Genomic DNA, 19,657 nt, shown 5'->3' on the forward strand with positions numbered 1-19,657 from the left:
TATGCAGGGATGTAAGCAAATAACACATTTCCTAGGATGTTATCAAACATAAACTAAGTGGTTGTAAGTCAAGAAATATTGGGAGGACCTAAATCATATCACTCCCTTCTCAAAAAGAGAAATATTGCAGGGCTTGTTTTTATGATCTGTTAGTCATTGTAAATACTTTTTCCTGAGAGTTGACTTTATTTATTTTTCTCCAGGTGTCTGTGATCAGAGTTTTGGAATACATGTAGCAGAGCTTGCTGCTTTTCCAAAGCATGTAATAGAGAGTGCAAAAGAGAAGGCTCTGGAGCTAGAGGAGTTCCAAACTATTGGAAAACCTGAGGAATCTGAAGGAGAACCAGCAGCTAAGAGATGCTACAGAGAAAAAGAGGTTTGTTAACATAGGCCAAATAAAACCTGTGTCAGCTAGTCACACTGACAACTTTTTTCAGTGAATAATGGTTATACACAAACAATACATGATTTTGAATAAAAAGATGGTGACTGGCAAAAGCCTTTCATCCTTTCTGTGAACAAACAGGTTGCAGAATTGTATTTTGCTATATTTAGCCACTGTTTAAGTGGGCTAGAAAAATGTCAGACTCTGAGAATGTCATCTTCTCTAGTGTTGTCAGTTTACAGCTCCCCTCCAGGGAGATACATGAAGCCTTTAGAAAGCAGTGGGTGGAGTTGCATGCATGTCTTCTCGCTGAGCAGAACAGTAGGGGACTGAAGGCATATATGGGACCATGGCTCCAACTATCCTTCAGTTTTTTCTTTCTCCCATGGGCTGGAGGCCAGAATTGGTTTGTTTTTTGGGGGTGGGGGGCTTTGTGTGCGCCTTTGGTTGTAATTTAGTTTATATGTCAATTAATAGCTCTTGCATTTGTTAGGTTTGTAGTTTGCATGGCTCTGCAGTTGACGCACTGTCTTTGTCCTGTTACGTGAGGGTTCATCTGTACTAATTTCTTCAACCTCAGACAGGCCTGTTCAGTATAGCTGATGCCAGTAAAAAGTTAGGTTCATATTGTTTTCTAAGTATTAAGAGAATGTGGAATCGGTCAGCGCTATGCTTGGCTGATGTGGCAACTCATGGTGTTAGATGCCATAAGGTGGTCGAGGGACATCTACATGAACATATCACAGGACATCAGCAATACCAGGAGGGATAAGCTGGAGTTCTGATGAGAAGCACAGTTGGGAAAGTAACTGAAATACTTCCTTCGTGGATTGTATTTTCTAAATAGACAATGTACCCTAAATTCTCTATTACTGAGGGACAATCTTCACTCATTAATATATATTGCTTTCCACAATGAAAACTCTCGACAACTTTTCATGAGTGATAGAATCTGAATACTGGGGTACAATATCTAAACTGTATTGTTAAAATTCACCTAAATGTGGGTTATTGCTGATTATGCACTATATATGTATCTTATCTATATGTATCTTATGACTTTTAAAACAAACTTTGTATGTGTGGATAATCTAAGCACTTATACCCAGATGTACAGACACTAAATTTTTTTAACATTAATGTCAAAGATTAGCATACCAGGTGTGTGCTATGCAAAATGAAAGTCATCATTCTTTGAGTGCTTGTTCATCTCCATTCCATTGGAGGTGTATGTTCTCGCCACATGCTCTGGTGCCAGAAGATTTTCCCTCAGTGGTAACCATAGGGGACTAGCTCTGGCATCCTTTGGAGTGGACGACATATGCGCCTGTATAAGGGGTGCCGCTGCCCCCCCCAACCCGCCCCCTTCAGTTCCTTCTTACCGCCAGGGACGGTTCTGCAACGTCCCCTTGCCTCAGCAAGTTTTTGACTATTCCAGTGTGCTTTCTAGTATTTTTTGCTATATATAGTTGTTGAGAGTAGTTTCCAGTGTAGTTCTTATTAGTTCCCTTAATGTAAGTATAGAAAAAGTTAGTCCCCAATGGGACTTAGCCCAGAGATGGGGCATGCCCCAGTCTCCAGGCTTCAAGCATGGTGAGCATTAATAAAACCTGTGACCATCTGCGATCCTCACCAAAGCTGTCTGAAGTGCTTGGGGGGAACCTACATAAGTGACAAGTGTCGCATTTGTAAAAATTTTAAGCCACGAACCAAAAAGGAGCGGGACGTTCGGCTTCGAGTGCTCCTTATGGAGTGGGCCCTCACACCGGCCTCCAAGCTGGCCAGACTGGACTCTGCTCCAAGCACCTCTGCATCAGTGGGGAGCACCCCACTGTCCCCATCACCAGTGCTTGCTAAGAAGCAGAAGAAACACACTGGGAGAGAGCGGCCTCCCATGTCCCATAAAGGAGAAAGCTGGAGCCGAGCAATGACCCACGTGGGGCAGCTCATCCCCGCCGGAGCACAGCCAGGTTTCAGCATCACCATCTGATCTGTCGAGCCCCCTCTGGTGCCCGCCCGCCACCCCGGGAAGTGGAAGAGGCACCCAGCACCTGGCAGTGTCGTCCACGCTGGAGCCTTTCAAGCTGCTTAAGGACATATTGTCCCTTTTGGTGCCACCAACACCTGCGAGAGAAGTTGCCTGCTTGAGAGGCAAGCACTGTGGCCCTTGCAACAATCCCCATGTCCGCAGCACCGCTCCCCAGCACCATTGTAGGCGGCATTCCTCCAGCAGTCTCCAGAACTGCGCTATCGTCCCTCCAACACAAGCTGGCTGGCCTGGCAGAGCTCCCGGCACTGCTCTCCGTAATACCACTGTTGATCACCAGCTATCTGTCGCAGACCTCCTGAGGCGTGCTGCCAGTCCCCAGAGGCCCAGCACAGGTCTCCTGAGCATCCGCGTCATTCTCCAGACTCGCGGCACCGATCCCCTGAGTCTCGATGCCGGTCCCCAGAGTCACGCCACCGGTCTCCGGATCGATGGTACGCATCTCCAGAGGCCTGACACTGGTCTCTGGAATCAAGACAAAGATCTTCACATACCCAGTCACCGGAGCCATGGCGCCGTTCCCAGAGTGAGGCATCAATCACCGGGCTACCATCCCTGATCCGCCGAGCGCCATCACCAGAGGCATGGCACCGAGCTCTGACATCCCAGCACCAGTCCCCAAGGGAAGAGCACGGAGACAGCCAGCATGGAAAGGGCAAGGAGGCGGCAGCGGTACCACTCTGGTCCTCGGGACGAGTCTCTTCCTCCTCAGACTTGGAAGGCAAGGAGGTCACAGTGTGCCCAGGCCCACATCACGCACCAATGGCATTGGGATTTCCCCCGGGACTGCCAGTAAAAGTGTGGCCTCAGGGCCAGTGGCTGGCTCTGTGGCAGTTCTGAAATCCGTGGGGGTTCCCTCAGATATCAGAGCATGTGCAGCAGTCGGTCTCAGGGACATCTGAGAAGCAATCGGTGACAGTCTCCCGTTCACCCCCAGACTCAAAAGAGGAGTTGGAGCAGGGTGCCCAGGGCCAGCCAGCCTCGGCCGAGGCTCCCCCAGCAGGGGAAATGGAGGTGGTCGACTCCCCTGTGCCCGCCTCCTTATCCTCTTCACCTGATGAGGCAGTGGTGGGGCCCTCCCACGTGGTTCTCCAGGAGGGTGTCAAAGCTCACCACGAGCTACTTAAGAGTGGCAGCGAATCTAAGGCTGGATGCCAAGGTATTGTCAGAACCCTCCGACACCCTATTTGACACATTGAGCACAGCAGCCCCTTTTAATGTGGCCCTGCCCATCCCCGAGGTTGTGGTAAAGTTAATCAAGGTTTTGTGGCAAACTCCCTCCTCCCTGCGCCCCATCTCCAAGCACATGGGGAGAAAATATGTCCTGGTTAAAGGCTTCCAATACCTTTACACCCACCCTCCCTGAGCTCGTTGGTCACATGCACTGCCAATGAGCATGAAGGCAGAGGCAACCCAGTTCAACCCCTAAGAACAAAGATGCAAAGAGGCTCGATTTGTTGGGCAGAAAGGTTTATTCAACTACCAGCCTCCAATTGCAAGTGGCCAACCGCCAAGCCTTGCTTGGAAGATATGATTATAACATTTGGCAATCCATGGCCAAGTTTGTGGACTCATTGCCAAAGGGCTGGAAGCAGGAGATCCTGGCCATTCTCGAGGAGGGCAAGACAGTGGTGAGGGCTGCCCTCCAAGCAGCCTCAGACATGGCAGACTGTGCAGCCAGGACATGGTTTTGGCCATGGCCAAGAGAAAGGCGTCTTAGCTACAGTTACCCAGGCTCTTGGTGGAGGTTCAGTAGTCAATCCAGGACCTCCCCTACGATGGCCTGGTGCTGTTGTCAGACCAAACAGACGACAGATTGCACGGTCTAAAAGATTTCAGCGCTACACTGTGCTCCCTGGGTCTTTGCACGCCCACGCCTGCAAGGATGTGGTTCAGACCACAGCAGACCCAGAGATTCGGGAGCAAGTGCAGGTCGGAGCCCTACCACAAGAAGGGTAATGGCTATAAGCACTGTCAGGGCCAACTGCCGACCACCTCTGCTCAGTCGGGTTCTACCCACCACTAGCTGGATAGCAAGCAGGCCTTTTGAGGGTGTGCCCCAGGGCGACTTGAAGATCGATAGGGACAAAGTGTGAATCATTATGATCGCCCCGGCTTGACCTTGCCACGTTGGTTCGGCACACTCATGGACCTAGCAGTAGCAGCCCTATGAACTCTTCCCAACTGTCCAGGACCTGCTCTTTCAGGATTGCAGATGGTTACTGCACCCAAACCTTGCCTCTCCCCACCTCATAGCATGGATGCTGTGTGGCTAAATCTTGAGGAACAAGCTTGCTGTAGTCAGGTCCAGCAAGTTCTCTTGGAAAGCAGAAGACCCTCCACCAGAGCAACTTACCTGGTGAAGTGGAAGTGCTTCTCCTGTTGGGTGTCAGACCAGAATATCTCTCTGGTCCAATCATCTCTACAATCCATCCTGAATTACCCCCTTCACTTAAAGCACCAGGGCCTCACCTTTTCATCCATCAAGGTGCACTTGGCACATTGGCCTTCCACCCTCACATCCAGGGTAGATCAGTATTCTCACACAAGATGATGATCAGATTCCTGAAAGGCCTTGCAAGACTTTTCCCGCCAGTCTGGAATCTGGTTTCCCAATGGGATCTCAGCCTGGTCCTCTCCAAGCTCACTAGCCCTCCCATTGAGCCTCTGGCTTCCTGCTCTCTTTTGCACCTGTCATGGAAGGTCACATTCTATTGGCGAGGTGAGTCTCTGAGATTAAAGCTCTTACATCGGAGCTCCCATATACAGTACTCTGCAAGGTACAACTGCGTCCCCATCCAGCCTTCCTGCTAAAGGTAGTGTCACAATTCCATGTTAACCAGGATATCTTTGTCCCAGTGTTCTGTCCAAAGCCTCACACATCCAACGAAGAGAGGCGTCTGCATACCCTAGATGTCAGGCGTACCCTGGCTTTTCTACCTGGAGTGCACCAAGTCCTTCCGCAGATCCACTCAGCTCTTCATTGTGCTGACTGACAGGATGAAGGGCCTCCTGGTGTCTTCTCAGAGGGTTTCAACCTGAATCACTGCCTGCATCTGTACTTGCTTCGAGATAGCACAGGCTGTGCCTGCACCGATAGTGATGGCTCATTCAACAAGAGCTCAGGCATCGCAGGCCACTTTCCTGGCACATATCCCTATCCAGGGCATCTGCAGAGCTGCAACGCGGTCGTCAGTACACACCTTCACGATGCACTGTGCCATTACCCACCAAGCCAGAGACGATGCTGGCTTTGGCAGAGCTGTGTTGCAATTGACACGTCCATGAACTGCTATCCCCTTCTGGAGGTACTGCTTGGGAGTCACCTACAATGGTATGGACATGAGCAAGCACCCGAAGAAAAATATGGCTATTCAACTTTCGTAACTGTTCAAGATGCGTTGCTCAAGTCCATTCTAATACCTACCCTCCTTCCTCTCTGTTGGAGTTCCAGCAAGAAGGAACTGAAGAGGGGGGAGGGGTGGCGCCCCTTATACTGGTGCATAAGCGTGCAACTTCAGAGGGTGCCAGAGCTGGTCCCCTACAGATCCCACTGAGGGAAAAACTTCCAGCACCAGCACATGTGGGGAGCGCACACACCTACAACGGAATGAACATGAGCAACGTATCTTGAAGAACAACAGTTAGGAAAGGTGAGTAACTGTTTTTTTCCCTGGGGAGGTGTGTAGCATATACCCATTTAGACTCTTGTTCTTTGAGTAAACTTACTGTTGTTGGTGAGAGCACTACTGGTTAATCTGCTTAAAGACTTAGCTATTTGGACTCTGGAACTTCAGTGTTTTATAGATGTTCTGAAGCAGTCTTTAGGTTCAAAGACCGTAAGAGAATTTGGGCTGAGATTTTTCCTCTTCCTCATCAGATGAAGAAAAGGCATGAGTGTTCCCTCTTGGTCTTACCCAGACTCTGGGAGGAGGTTGAGGAGGTGCTGATCTGAGAGCAATCTCAGATATCAAGGGAAGCTGATTCAGACACTGCCATGGTTCCAGTGGTCTGTTGCCTTTGTCAGCACCAATTGATCATTCAGTACTAGATGCTGCCATTGATCATGGAAATGAGCTGCCAATTAAAATTGTTCTTCTTAATCTTTGTTCTTCCTTTTCCCCCTCTAATAGGCTTAAGCAAGGTTTCATTCCCCAGAATGCCTCCTAGTAATAGGCAACAGGAGGCTTTCTTATAAACAGTCTCTAGTTGGCTTCTCTGCCATTCTGGGAGTCCTTGTGCCAATAATGATCCCATATTGCCTTTTCACCAAGGGTGCCAGTAATGGATCCACCTTATCCTAGTTACATTGGTGCATGTAAATCTAACCTAGGTCTCCTAGGTTTGTGACATATGGAGATGAATCTGAGGAAACCATCTCCTTATATTGGTGCACATAACAAAATTCATGTGGTGGGGATGGGGCTGAGGGGTTCGGAGTGTGGGAAGGGTCTCGGCTGGGACAGAGGGTTGGGGTGTGGGGGGATGAGGGCTCTGGCTGGGGGTGCAGGCTCTGGGGTGGGGTTGGGGATGAAGGGTTTGTGGTGTGGGAGGGGGCTCAGGTCTGGGTGCAGGGGGTGAGGGCTCCATCTAGGAGTGAAGACTGGGGTGGGGCCAGGGATGAGGGGTTTAGGGTGCAGGCTGCTCCAGGGCTGCAGTGGGGAGACAGGACTCCCCTCAGCCCTATCTCATCACAGCGTCTCGAGGCCAGGGAGAGGCGCCTCTCCCCAGCCGTGGCAGCTCCAGCGGGGCTGGGCTGGGCCCAGGGAGGGGCTCCTCTCCCCCAGACATGGAAAGACCGGGGCAGGTCTGCAGTGGGGCTGGCGGGGAGGGGCTCTTCTCCCCGCTGCAGCCATGAGCTCCTGCACAGGGCTTAATAGGCAGCTGCGCGCGGCTGCGCAGCTTAGAGGGAACTTAGCCAGTAGCTGTAGTTCTTCAGATAGACTTAGTCCAAACCCACATTCCTTCCTATAAATCTTTTTATAAATCCTAATAAATGCATGGTCTTGTTATGGAGTCCTGAGGAAGTGGAAGGATCTGAGGGATGGTTGGGGCAACAGTTCCATACAGTACTGTACTCCGAAGTCTGAATGTTGCTCCCTGTGAGGGAGCATACACACAGCCCTGTGGTCGTGGCCCAGTAGGATTCCAGGGGGGTTTCCAGAGTACGTACATACACATCTCAAGAGTATGTAATCTGTAGTCTACTCAACTTAGGTTACTTTTTACCAGTAACTGTTCTTTTGTTGCATCTTAATCAAGGTCAGGGTAAAATAATCTGCAAAATTGTTTGTCTGAGTTCAAATGATGTCATCTCTTAATCGGATGTAAATTAAATTGCTATAACCGACTGTAGCAAACCTCTCAAAGTAGGGGGAAATGTTTCATTCTTAGGTGTTTTTTAAAAATACTCTTAAGGTTATACCATACAGTGTCACTTCAGAAAGAGACGCAGTAGTACTGCATATTTTCAGCTGTTTTGTCTGTGTTAACTTACCAGATGCATTAACATCACTTCTAGAGGCAGACACATGCTATAATATCTGCAAGTCCTTTAGACTGATGAAGGTTCCCCACTGGATGTGCTTTGCATAAGCACTTCATGCTAGAAAATCACAATTATAGGAGCCATGGGATTAAGCAGGTTATTGCATTGGAGTCGCACAGTGCAATAGAGGCTTATGCAGAATCTTGTACTCTTGACATATTATGTTACCAACACAGGGATATTGAATACTAGTAAAAAATTTGGTGCTCTTAATGTTTGGTTTTATTGCACACCACTTCAATTTAAAAAAGTTCTGCTCATTGGTTTCCTTAAAGTCAAATGCATAAAGCTTTTCTATTTTCATGTGTTCCCCTTGGTGACTGCCAGTCTCTGGTTGCTTGGTAACAACTTGTCCTTTCCTTTGTTTTTAAAAACATGTTTCTATTTGCAGTTTAGCTTCATAATAGCTGTATAGGTATTCCAGCTGTTGCCGATCAAATATATTGGAATAGTCTCTATGTTCATCTAATGCACAGCTCTAGAGCTAAACTATGGACTGGGATTTAAATATGAAACACACACAGTAGATCCAGCCTTTCAAACTAGCAGGTTTTTAAATCTACAGGTCTTTACATGGACAGTTACTAACCTCTAACCATTTTTGTTTGTCAACAAAAGATTTCTACCCATCGTTCAGAAGGTGAAAGCACTCTTATTGCTCTGCTACTAATTGCTCTACTAATTACTCTACTAAATCCTTTACTTCAGGAAAACTTCTGACACTTAATGAAATTCTGTTCTTGATGCTTCCTTGGTGGGATTGGGGAGAGAATGATCTTAAAGGTGAAATACGCTTTCATTTTTCTTTCAGGAAGGTGAAAAAATAATTCAGGAATTCCTTTGTAAAGTGAAAGCATTGCCCTTGAGAGACATGTCAGAGGAAGACATCAGAACCAAACTGAAACAATTGAAAGCTGAAGTGTTGGCAAAGAACAACGGTTTTGTGAATGAAATTGTTTCCCGAACAAAAGTTACTCCATGAAAAAAGCTAAAATGACACTGCTTGAATTGTTTCAAGTCACAAGAGCTATCATTTTCTTGTCTTGTATGTTTTATGCTTTGTGAGGTTTTGTACTCACTACTGAAGCAACACTTTCTCTTGACTTGTAATTACTTTTTAAAATGAGTACCTATTGTACCTGCGTAATAGTTTAGTTACTGCTATTTTCAATAAAATCCATTTCTCGAATATCAGGGAAGTGTGAATAAAAGAAAGCCGTAGATTTTTTTTCCAGAAAGTCAAACTACATGTAACTTTTACCATGCTGTGTTAGTTAAGAAAACGGTCAGTTCTAGTGCAAAATCTACAGCTGCCCTCTACTGCGGTTATTTTTCATTGTCATCACTGATGCTTTACTCACTGGTCCAAAAGAGTACCCGGGATAATTGCAGTTTTAACAGGGCTGTATTAGTGATGTCTTTTAGAAAAACATTTGATAAGGAATCTTAGCTAATGATTAAACATTTAACTGGTTCTGACTATACTCTCTTTAAATGCAAGGGATTGTTTATGCTCGCTTGAGCCAGATGTAGTACAGGCTAGTGCACTTTCCATTCCGGTGCTAACTCTTCATTGTACAGAGACTGCCAGTCATGTGGTGGGTTGTAATGTGAACAAACAGGAACTAGGATGATGCCACCAATTTACTTTCTTTTGAGAGTTAAATAAGCCCAAGTCCCCAGAAGGGAGAAAGCGAATTCATTTTACCTGATCTACTTAACATGCTTCATGGGGGGGGCCCTGTCTTATGTATGCAATTATTTGAATTGAAAGAGGACACAACTGTCCTGTGCATATGCTATTACTGCCTCTTACATACTGTGTATCAGCTAGTGTGCTTCAATTCAGAGTGCCGTAATCTCCCTGTGTTGGCAAGCCCTGAAGCACATCAAGGTACAAGTTTGCCTGCACCACTTGCCTAACTCTTAAGACCTTGCTTGTTGGCTATATCATAGAATATTAGGGTTGGAAGAGACCTCAGTAGGTCATCTTGTCCAATCCCTACTCAAAACAGGACCAACGCCAACTAGATCATCCCAGCCAGGGCCTTAAAAACCTCTAAGGATGGAGATTCCATCATCTCCCTAGGTAACCCATTCCAGTGCTTCACCACCCTCCTAGTGAAATAGTGTTTCCTAATATCCAACCTAGGCCTCCCCCACTGCAATTTGAGACCACTGCTCCTTGTTCTGTCACGTGCCACCACTGAGAAAAGCCAAGTTGCATCCTCTTTAGCAGCCTTTGATTACCTGAAGGGAGGGGTCTATCAAATTCCCCCTTACTCTTCTCTTCTGCAGACTAAATAACGCCAGTTCCCAGATATTTGTTGCTTTATATCTAAAACTGGCAGTCTGACAAGCTTTATTTAAAAAAAAAATGTCTGGCTTTGGGATTATAAGATATATATGCTGAAGGTGACAGACATGACTCTTTGATATATGCTCTAGCAGAGATTAAACCAGAATATGTGTTAAGGATGTTGATAGAAGCGTGCTGTTGAAAAACTAATTGTGTGTGTCTGAGCTATACACTTATTGGAGTACAGTACATATAATTTTATTACTGCAATGTTTGTTTCTAAAAGGGTTATACTAAACTTGAGAAGTTGATCATTTTTACTTTTAATTCAGTAGAAGTTGGAAAATAAGCATATTATACCCTAGCAGATGTAGGAAAATGTTAATTCGATGCAGAGATTTTATGTACATTGGACTCTGCCACAATACCTTATTTTTGTTTTAATTTAGAATGCAGTATACTTTGTTCCTATTAAACATTGTAAGAAAAAATATCTTAAGTATAGTACTTATATACAGTATTATATAGTGTCTGTAAAGTAACTAGATTGTCAGTCAGAATAGAATTGTATAAAGCAGTGCAGAGTACTGCAATACAAGTCAATTTTCTTAATACACAAACATTCTTATAGATACTTGGGAATCTATTTAAATTACTATAGAAATTCATGGGAAGTCACAGGGTTTGAATTAGATCAACCTGTTTCACTATATCTAAAGAAAGCTAGCAGTCCTTTGAAGACTGTAAGTGACATACACCTATTACAAGCCTAGGGAAATGAGTTACTAGTATATTTGCTTATGTGAAGATTACATGCTTGAGTCAATCTCTTAGTGAAAATGTTGTCATGCTGTTTATGGTCCTTGTGACTGTTAATCTATGCATGCTTTCCTCCTCAACCATGAAAGAGGAGTTTTACTTCTGCAGCATGCCTGCTCAGCTCCACCGTTGTGTTACATGGGCACTCCACAGGATTTCATCTTGGAATCTAGTGGGCAGGGTACAAGAACCATCTTGGTTCCTCCCATATTCTGCCCTCCAAATCCCACAAGAAAGGAAGGTGTAAGCAAATACAACTTGAGGCTGTATTAATGTACACTGCTTTTCTGTGTGCACTTGAAACATCCGCTTTGAGGGGCACCAGCAGCAGCTGTGCCAAGGGAACCCCCAGAGGACAGCTCCTTCTGGAGCCAATGCTGTCCAAAGTTATGAGAAAGAGAAGTATAGTCAGGAGGTCTGTGTCAAGATCAGGAATTATACTCAAGAGCATGGGCCACTTCTGCGGATGCTCCATTGCAACCTGTGGATTAAAGGTGGGGAAATCCCTGAATGCTTCTGCAGGATGGAGGAACCCTCCAACAGACCTGTGAGTAGGAAATTGTGAGTTGAACTTTGCAAAGTTTCCTCCCATCATGCGGGTTGTTCCTCTGAAGGGGAAAAGGGTGCCATTTGTTTTAATTTAAATCAGTGACCCTCCGACTGAGGCTCAAGAGCTGCAAGTGGCTCTTTAATGTATCTCCTGCGGCTCATTGCAGCATTTACTAAAACAGTGTGTGACTTAATTATTAACCAATTTAAGTTATCCTGAGCTTTTACTATGTTAACGAATTGTTGTTAATAAAATACTTGTCCTTTTGCTATGAGAATGAATATATATGACTGACCAAGTATTTTATTAACGACAATTGGTTAATAGTAAATATAAATAGTAAATGAAACAATGAATACTCTCAAAAGAGCCACAGTAGTGTGAAATGTTTATTGCTAACCTGGTTCCTGAACCACTGAGGTCTGAGCATCACTGAATTAAATCTAGCTTCTTTTTTTTCAGAAACATGTCCGTAATGACAAGAACTGTGCCAGGAACACATCTTAAATGAAACAGGAACTGTGTCAAGAATGCAAAGATGATCAAAGCTTCAGAACTAAATTGTGCCATTATCAAGAAAGCTTGAGGCCACGTCCTGTCAGTCTTGAGTCAAGATGTAATTTTCTTTTTTGCTCATTCACACCAGTGTTCTCAAAAAGCTTGGCACTGAATACCTTCTGCATATTCAGTATCAGTTTGTAATCTGTGCAGTTGCTTTTCATTTAGAAGGCTGTTGAGGAAGAAATAGCTTTTGGTAAAAGGAAAGGTCATATTACCAAACACTACTAAAATTCATTTCTTTGGAAAATGCCATTTTCTCCCTGATTACTTTAGCATCTGTTCACAAAATAGAATGGAAGAGCAGTGTAGTGTATGTGCATGAGTGCAACATCTATTCAGTATACATATGAAATACTTGTTTTATTTTTCTATTGCATTCATAGGCAAATGAGACGTAGCTTAAGACAACTGAAAAGAGCTAGAACAATCTGATACAATGGTAGGGAGAATTCAGTGATCAGATAAACAAGTTAATGAATTAAAATAAAATCAGCCTATCAGTTCTGAAACTCCAGTTCTCATGTGACCAGTAACCTAGCTGTAGTGTTTGCCTTTAAGCTATTTAAGACTAATATGTATAGAATAACACTGATCTGAATGTCCAGTTGCAACTGCATGTTCACCTCTAACAACTGATAAATGACTTTAAAATCTGATTTTTGTTGTATGTTGTAACTTAAATGTTTATGGAATTTAAGATGGAGTACAAATATCCTAGCTAAATGTGTAATTTAACTCCTTGTCCATTGAATATAATTGAATGCACTGTCATCAACTTGTGAAACTAATGACATTTTTATGCTGTTTAAATATTCTCAAACAGTGTTAATGAGCTCTTTCTTTATTCAGTAATTCACCCCCTGAGTACGTGTATGAGAAGATTTAGACCACCAATCACACTTGGTCAAAACATCTAGGGAGATAAAAAGATACAGTAGATAGTGTGCACAAGAAAATCACAGTAAATAATTGCACTCTATATTATAGCTTTGGCTTGACAATTGAATTGGGACACCAGTGTGACCTAAAAAGTCTGCTTTTACCACCACAAACTAGTCAGGGGCCAGCTGCTTGAGAGGACATATGAACAGGGCGTCTTCAGCATAGGGTAACACTGCTCATGTAATACAGTAACTCCTCGCCTGAGATTGAAGTTATGTTCCTGAAAAATGCTACTTTAAGTGAAATGATGTTAAGCAAATCCAATTTTCCCATAAGAATGTAAATGGGGGGAGGGAGGTTCCAGTGAATTTTTTTTTTTGCCAGATACATGTGTATATATACATACACAGTTTTAAACAATTTAATACTGTACTGTGAAGCTTGGTTTAGGTGGTGAAGTCAGAGGGTGGAAGAGGGTGGGATATTTCCCAGGGAATGCCTTAGCACTTGGCTGAGCCCTCAAGGGTTAACACGTTCATGTAGCCTCACAGTCCATGTGGTAGCATGAATGGAGGGAGGAGACCCAGCATGGCAGAGAGACACCCACCCGCCTTGTGTGTGTGTGTGAGAGAGAGAGAGAGATGCATATTGCCCCTTTAAGTACACTGACCCCACTCTAAGTACACTGCCTTTTGAAGTAGATCAGTAAGTTGAGACAGCAGCTGCAGCCAGCAAGCTCCCTCTTTCCTGAGCCCTGTCATATCCCACCGTGCTCTGTGGAGATGGGGTACAGGAGGAGGGGGACACCCTGATATTAACACCCATCTCCCTCCACCCCCCGCACAGCAAGCAGGAGGCTCCTGGGAGCAGCTCCAAGGCAGAGGGCAGGAGCAGCAGAGGGCAGGAGCACCACACGGCAGCACGGGGAGGGATAGCTGAACTGTGTTGCAATTGGTAGCCTGCTGGGTGGCTGCTGCACAGGGAACTTAGGGGAGCTGATGGGGGGGGGGGCTGCCAGCCCACCCTGGTTCCAAGCCCCCACCAGTGAGCTGCAACAGGCTGCTCTTCCTGCAAGCAGTGGACAAGCAGGTGGCTGCCAAACATTATAAATGAGCATTGTGCAACTTTAAATGAGCATGTTCTCTCCCTGGTCAGCAACGTAACAACATTAATGGGGATGACATTAAGTGAGGAGTTACTGTACACAAGAATTAGGACTGTCAAGCAATTAAATTAATCCTGTGATTAAACAAAAATAGAATACCATTTATTTAAATTCTTGATGTTTTCTACATTTTCAAATATATTGATTTCAATTAGAACACAGAATACAAAGGGTACAGTGCTCACTTTGCATTTATTTTTGATTGCAACCTAATACAAGTACTGTAGTGCAATCTCTTTATAATGAAAGTTGAACTTACAAATGTAGAATTATGTACAAAAAATAAGTGCATTCAAGAATAAAACAACGTAAAACTTTAGAACCTACACGTCCACTCAGTCCTACTTCAGCCAATCACTCGGACAAACAAGTTTGATTATTTGCAGGAGATAATGCTGCCCATGTCTTGTTTACAATGGCACCTGAAAGTGAGAACAGGTGTTTTCATGGCAGTGTTGTAGCTGGCATCACAAGATATTTACATGCCAGATGCGCTAATGATTCATATGTCCCTTCATGCTTCAACCACCATTCCAGAAGGCGTGTCCATGCTGATGATGGGTTTTCTCGATAACCATCCAAAGCAGAGTGGACGGATGCATGTTCATTTTCATCATCTGAGTCAGATACCACCAGCAGAAGGTTGATTTTCTTTTTTGATTTTTGGTGGTTTGGGTTCTGTAGTTTCCGCATTGGAGCATGGCTCTTAATAATACATATGAAAGCATTCTCTGCACTTCATCCCGCTCAGATTTTGGAAGGCATTTCAGATTCTTAAACCTTGTGTCGAGTGCTGTATCTATCCTTAGAAATCTCACATTGGTACTGTGACATTGCACTCTATATGATTTTATAAAAATATGCTAATGAATGTGAATATAATGTAACTGGGATATGCTTCATGCAAAAGGTCTCATGTAAGGTATCTTTACAAAGCTTATAGTCTACTGAATGTGTTCATCCTAGTTGTATGAATGTATCATTCTTGTATCTGAAACTAGAACTATAAAACATAACTGAGGGCCTATTGTAATTATGCAAAGCGTGGGCCATTAATGGTGGTTTGGAATCTTGATGGCACCCATTAACCAGGACAATGGACTGTAGATGGCTCTGTTTTACTTGTAAGTTTTCCTGTATAGGTGTGTGCTGGCAAGTGAGTAATGAAGTCTCACAGTGACATGTGATCATGTCACCTGAACTGGAATCCATCTTTAACCTGGTGCTTGTCCATTGTGAAGGAGGGGTGGGAACCCAGAGAGGGACAAAGGATTCCCACCTTATGCAAAAGATATATAAGTGGGTGGAACAGAACAAAGGAGGCTGCAATCATGAGAAGTCCCCTAGCTACCACCTGAGCTAGATCAAGGGCTGTACCGGGGAAAGGATTGTGCCAGACTAGGAAGGAGTCCAGTCTGTGGTAGAAGCTTATTGAAACATCTGAGGGTGAGATTTTATCTGTATTCAGTTTTCTTACTGTATTAGACACAGACTTGCATATTCTATTTTATTTTGCTTGGTAATTCACTTTATTCTGTTTGTTACTACTTGGAACCACTTAAATCCTACGTTCTGAATTTAATAAAATCACTTTTTACTTGTTAATTAACCCAGAGTATGTATTAATACCAAACAGCTGTGCATATCTGTCTATCAGTATTATAGAGGGCGGGCAATTTATGAGTTTACCCTGTATAGCTTTATACAGGGTAAAACAGATTTATTTGGGGTTTGGACCCCACTGGGAGTTGGGCATCAGTGTTAAAGACAGGAACACTTCTTAAGCTGCTTTCAGTTTAAGCCTACGGCTCTTAGGGGACGTGGTTCAGACTTGGGTCTGGCTCAAACCAGGCAGAGCACTGAAGTTCCCAGGTGGGAGCGTAGAGAAAGCAGGGGCAGAAGTAGTCTTGGCACATCAGTTGGCAGCCCCAGGGGGTTCCTGTGATCCAACCTGGCACAGGTACCTTCTTTGCATTTTGTCAAATCTGCTGTGAAAGTGTTCTTAAAATGAATATGTGCTGGGTCATCATCCAAGACTGCTATAACATGAAATATATGGCAGAATGTGGGTAAAACAGAACAGGAGACATACAATTCTCCCCCAAGGAGTTCAGTCAGAAATTTAATTAATGCATTTTTTGTTTTTTTAAACGAGCATCATCAGCATGGAAGCATGTCCTCTGGAGTGGTGGCTGAAGCATGAAGGAGCATATGAATATTTAGAATATCCGGCATGTAAATACCTTGCAATGCCAGCTACAAAAGTGCCACGCCGAACGCCTATTCACACTTTAGAATAAGAAGCAGTCAGTAGTATCTCCTGTAAATCTAAACAAGCTTGTTTGTCGTAGTAATTGGTTGAACAAGAAGTAGGACTGAGTGGACTTGTAGGCTCTAAAGTTTTACATTGTTTTGTTTTTGAGTGCAGTTATGTAACCAAATAAATACATTTGTAAGTTACACTTTCAAGATAAAGAGATTGCACTACAGTACTTGTATGAAGTGAATTGAAAAACAGTATTTCTTTTATCATTTTTACAGTACAAATATTTGTAATAAAAATATAAAGTGAGTACTGTACACTTTGTATTCTGTGTTGTAATAGAAATCAATATATTTGAAAATGTAGAAAAACATCCAAAAATATTTAATACATTTCAATTTATATTCTATTGTTTAACAGTGAGATTAATCGTGATTATTTTTTTAATCAGTTAATCGTGTAAGTTAACTGTGATTAATTGACAGCCCTAATAAGAATGCATTGTATTTAACTTCCTATGGCAGCACAGGCTGAAGTTTGGTTTCCCTGGGGCAGTATCTTGTTTAGGAAATCATGTATATTTGAATCTTGGAGGTGGGGGGGGGGGAGGCGGAGAGGGAAAAGTAAGAACAGGATAAAATTGGACAAGGGCATGAGGCAACCACCAGCTAGGGTTTTGCCAACTGTCTGATCACACAAACCCAAACACCCTTGCCCTCTCCCCCTCCCCACTCACCCCTTTCCACCCTCCCTCTGTCGCTCACTATCCCCCACCCTCACTCACTTTCCCTGGGCATGGGGTTGGGAAGTGGGTTCTGGACTGGAGCCAAGCAGTTTGGAGTGTGGGAGGGGGCTCTGGGCTGAGCCTGGGGCAGGGGGTTGGTGTGCAGGAGCGGGTTTGGGGTGCTGGCTGTGGGAGTGGGCTCAGGGCTGGGGTGCAGGCTCTGGGATGGAGTTTGGGTGCAGGAGGGGGTGAAGACTGCGAGCTGCAGCCAGGCAGCACTTACCTTGGGCATCTCCCAGTCAGCGACGCAGCAGAGCTAAGGCAGGCTCCCTGCTTGCCCTGGCCCCATGCCACTCCCAGAAGCGGCCAGCATGGCCCTGTGGCCCCTAGGGGCAGCCAGGGGTCTGCATGTGCTGTCCCTGCCCCAAGCGCCATCTCCACAGCTCCCATTGGCCACAGTTCCCAGCCTTGGGGCAGGGGCAACATGTAAACTTCCTCTCCCGCCCCTCTGCAGGGGCCACAGGGATGTGCTGGAAGCTTCCAAGAGCAGCGTGGGGCCAGGGCAGATAGGAAGCCTGCCTTAGCCCTGCAACACCACCAGACTTTCAGTGGCCTAAAATCTCCCTGTTTGGCTTCAGTAGCCTCTGGGAGATAGAGCTTGATTCCGGGAGACTCCTGGTCAAACCAGGAGGATTGGCAACCCACCCAGCAACGCAATTCAAGTATTAATTCACAAGTTGTTTCAGAGCTTCTGCGAGGTGCAAATCATTTTGTGTTCTCTAGGAGCTTGATATGCTTTAACCATAAGAGTTGGTGCATAGCAGTGAGAACCCTGCATCTTCGGCTTTGTCTACACTGCAGGGTTTTGTCGCCAAAAGGCAGTTTTTGGTAACGAAAGGGTGGAGGTTTACACGCTGCAATGCCACTTTTGGCAACAAAACTCTTCAGTTTCAGCGACAAAATAAAACCACCTCGACATGGGTGGTGGGTACCATAGGCCAGAGGAGGCTGAGCTTCTCCAAACAGCCTGGCGTGGCCCTGCCCATGCTCTGCCCCCCAGGAGTGCCTTGACTCTCTCCTGTCTCAGGTTGGGGCTGAGGCCTGACAGCCTGCTGCCTGGACTCAGGGATGCTGGGGTTGGTGCCTGCCTGCCTGGCGCTCTGGAGCTGGGGTCGGGGACACTGTGTCGGCAGTGCTGCCTGCCTCACACTCCAGGGCTGGGGTCAGAGGCACTGGGGTGACTGGGGGCTGAGAGGCTGGCAGCTGCGGTAGGGGTGCTCTGGGCTCGGGGGGGGAGGGAGGAGAGGGAAAAGTAAGAACAGGATAAAAATTGACAAATAGGATAAAAACAGGATAAAAATGGTTGCATTAGGCAACCACCAGCTAGGGTTGCCAACTGTCTAATCACACAAACCCAAACACACTCCCGCATAGAATCATAGAATATCAGGGTTGGAAGGGACCTCAGGAGGTCATCTAGTCCAACCCCCTGCTCAAAGCAGGACCGATCCCCGACTAAATCATCCCAGCCAGGGCTTTGTCAAGCCTGACCTTAAAAACTTCTAAGGAAGGAGATTCCACCACTTCCCTAGGTAACGCATTCCAGTGTTTCACCACCCTCCTAGTGAAAAAGTTTTTCCTAATATCCAACCTAAATCTCCCCCACTGCAACTTGAGACCATTACTCCTTGTTCTGACATCTGCTACCACTGAGAACAGTCTAGAGCCATCCTCTTTGGAACCCCCTTTCAGGTAGTTGAAAGCAGCTATCAAATCCTCCCTCATTCTTCTCTTCTGAAGACTAAACATCCCCAGTTCCCTCAGCCTCTCCTCATAACTCATGTGTTCCAGTCCCCTAATAATTTTTGTTGCCCTCCGCTGGGCTCTTTCCAATTTTTCCACATCCTTCTTGTAGTGGGGGACCCAAAACTGGACACACTACTCCACATTAGGCCTCACCAATGTCGAATAGAGGGGAACGATCACGTCCCTCGATCTGCTGGCAATGCCCCTACTTATACATCCCAAAATGCCATTGGCCTTCTTGGCAACAAGGGCACACTGTTGACTCATATCCAACTTCTCGTCCACTGTAACCCCTAGGTCCTTTTCTGCAGAACTGCTGCCGAGCCATTCGGTCCCTAGTCTGTAGCGGTGCATTGGATTCTTCCGTCCTAAGTGCAGGACTCTGCACTTGTCCTTGTTGAACCTCATCAGATTTCTTTTGGCCCAATCCTCCAATTTGTCTAGGTCCCTCTGTATCCTATCCCTACCCTTCAGCATATCTACTCCTCCCAGTTCAGTGTCATCTGCAAACTTGCTGAGGGTGCAATCCACACCATACTCCAGATCATTTATGAAGATATTGAACAAAACCGGCCCCAGGACCGACCCCTTTTTGTGCCGAGGTCAGT

At 45.3% G+C, this 19,657-nt stretch overlaps 1 protein-coding gene across 5 annotated transcripts in view; it reads left to right on the forward strand.

Annotated features, from left to right (window-relative positions):
* Window positions 1–16,666, forward strand: part of MSH2 (mutS homolog 2) — a 105,529-nt gene extending 88,863 nt beyond the window's left edge. For 3 of the 5 annotated variants that reach the window (XM_073339151.1, XM_073339153.1, XM_073339152.1), the window contains 2 exons: window positions 204–376; window positions 8,792–16,666. In XM_073339151.1, the coding sequence (XP_073195252.1) occupies window positions 204–376; window positions 8,792–8,962 (344 nt within the window). In that variant the 3' untranslated portion in view covers window positions 8,963–16,666. The remainder of the gene's footprint in view (window positions 1–203; window positions 377–8,791) is intronic. The other 2 variants (XR_012158275.1, XM_073339150.1) reach the window with 2 other exon arrangements.
* Window positions 16,667–19,657: the final 2,991 nt, after the last annotated feature.

The sequence above is a fragment of the Lepidochelys kempii genome, chromosome 3, assembly GCF_965140265.1.
Source record: "Lepidochelys kempii isolate rLepKem1 chromosome 3, rLepKem1.hap2, whole genome shotgun sequence".
NCBI lineage: Eukaryota > Metazoa > Chordata > Testudines > Cheloniidae > Lepidochelys > Lepidochelys kempii.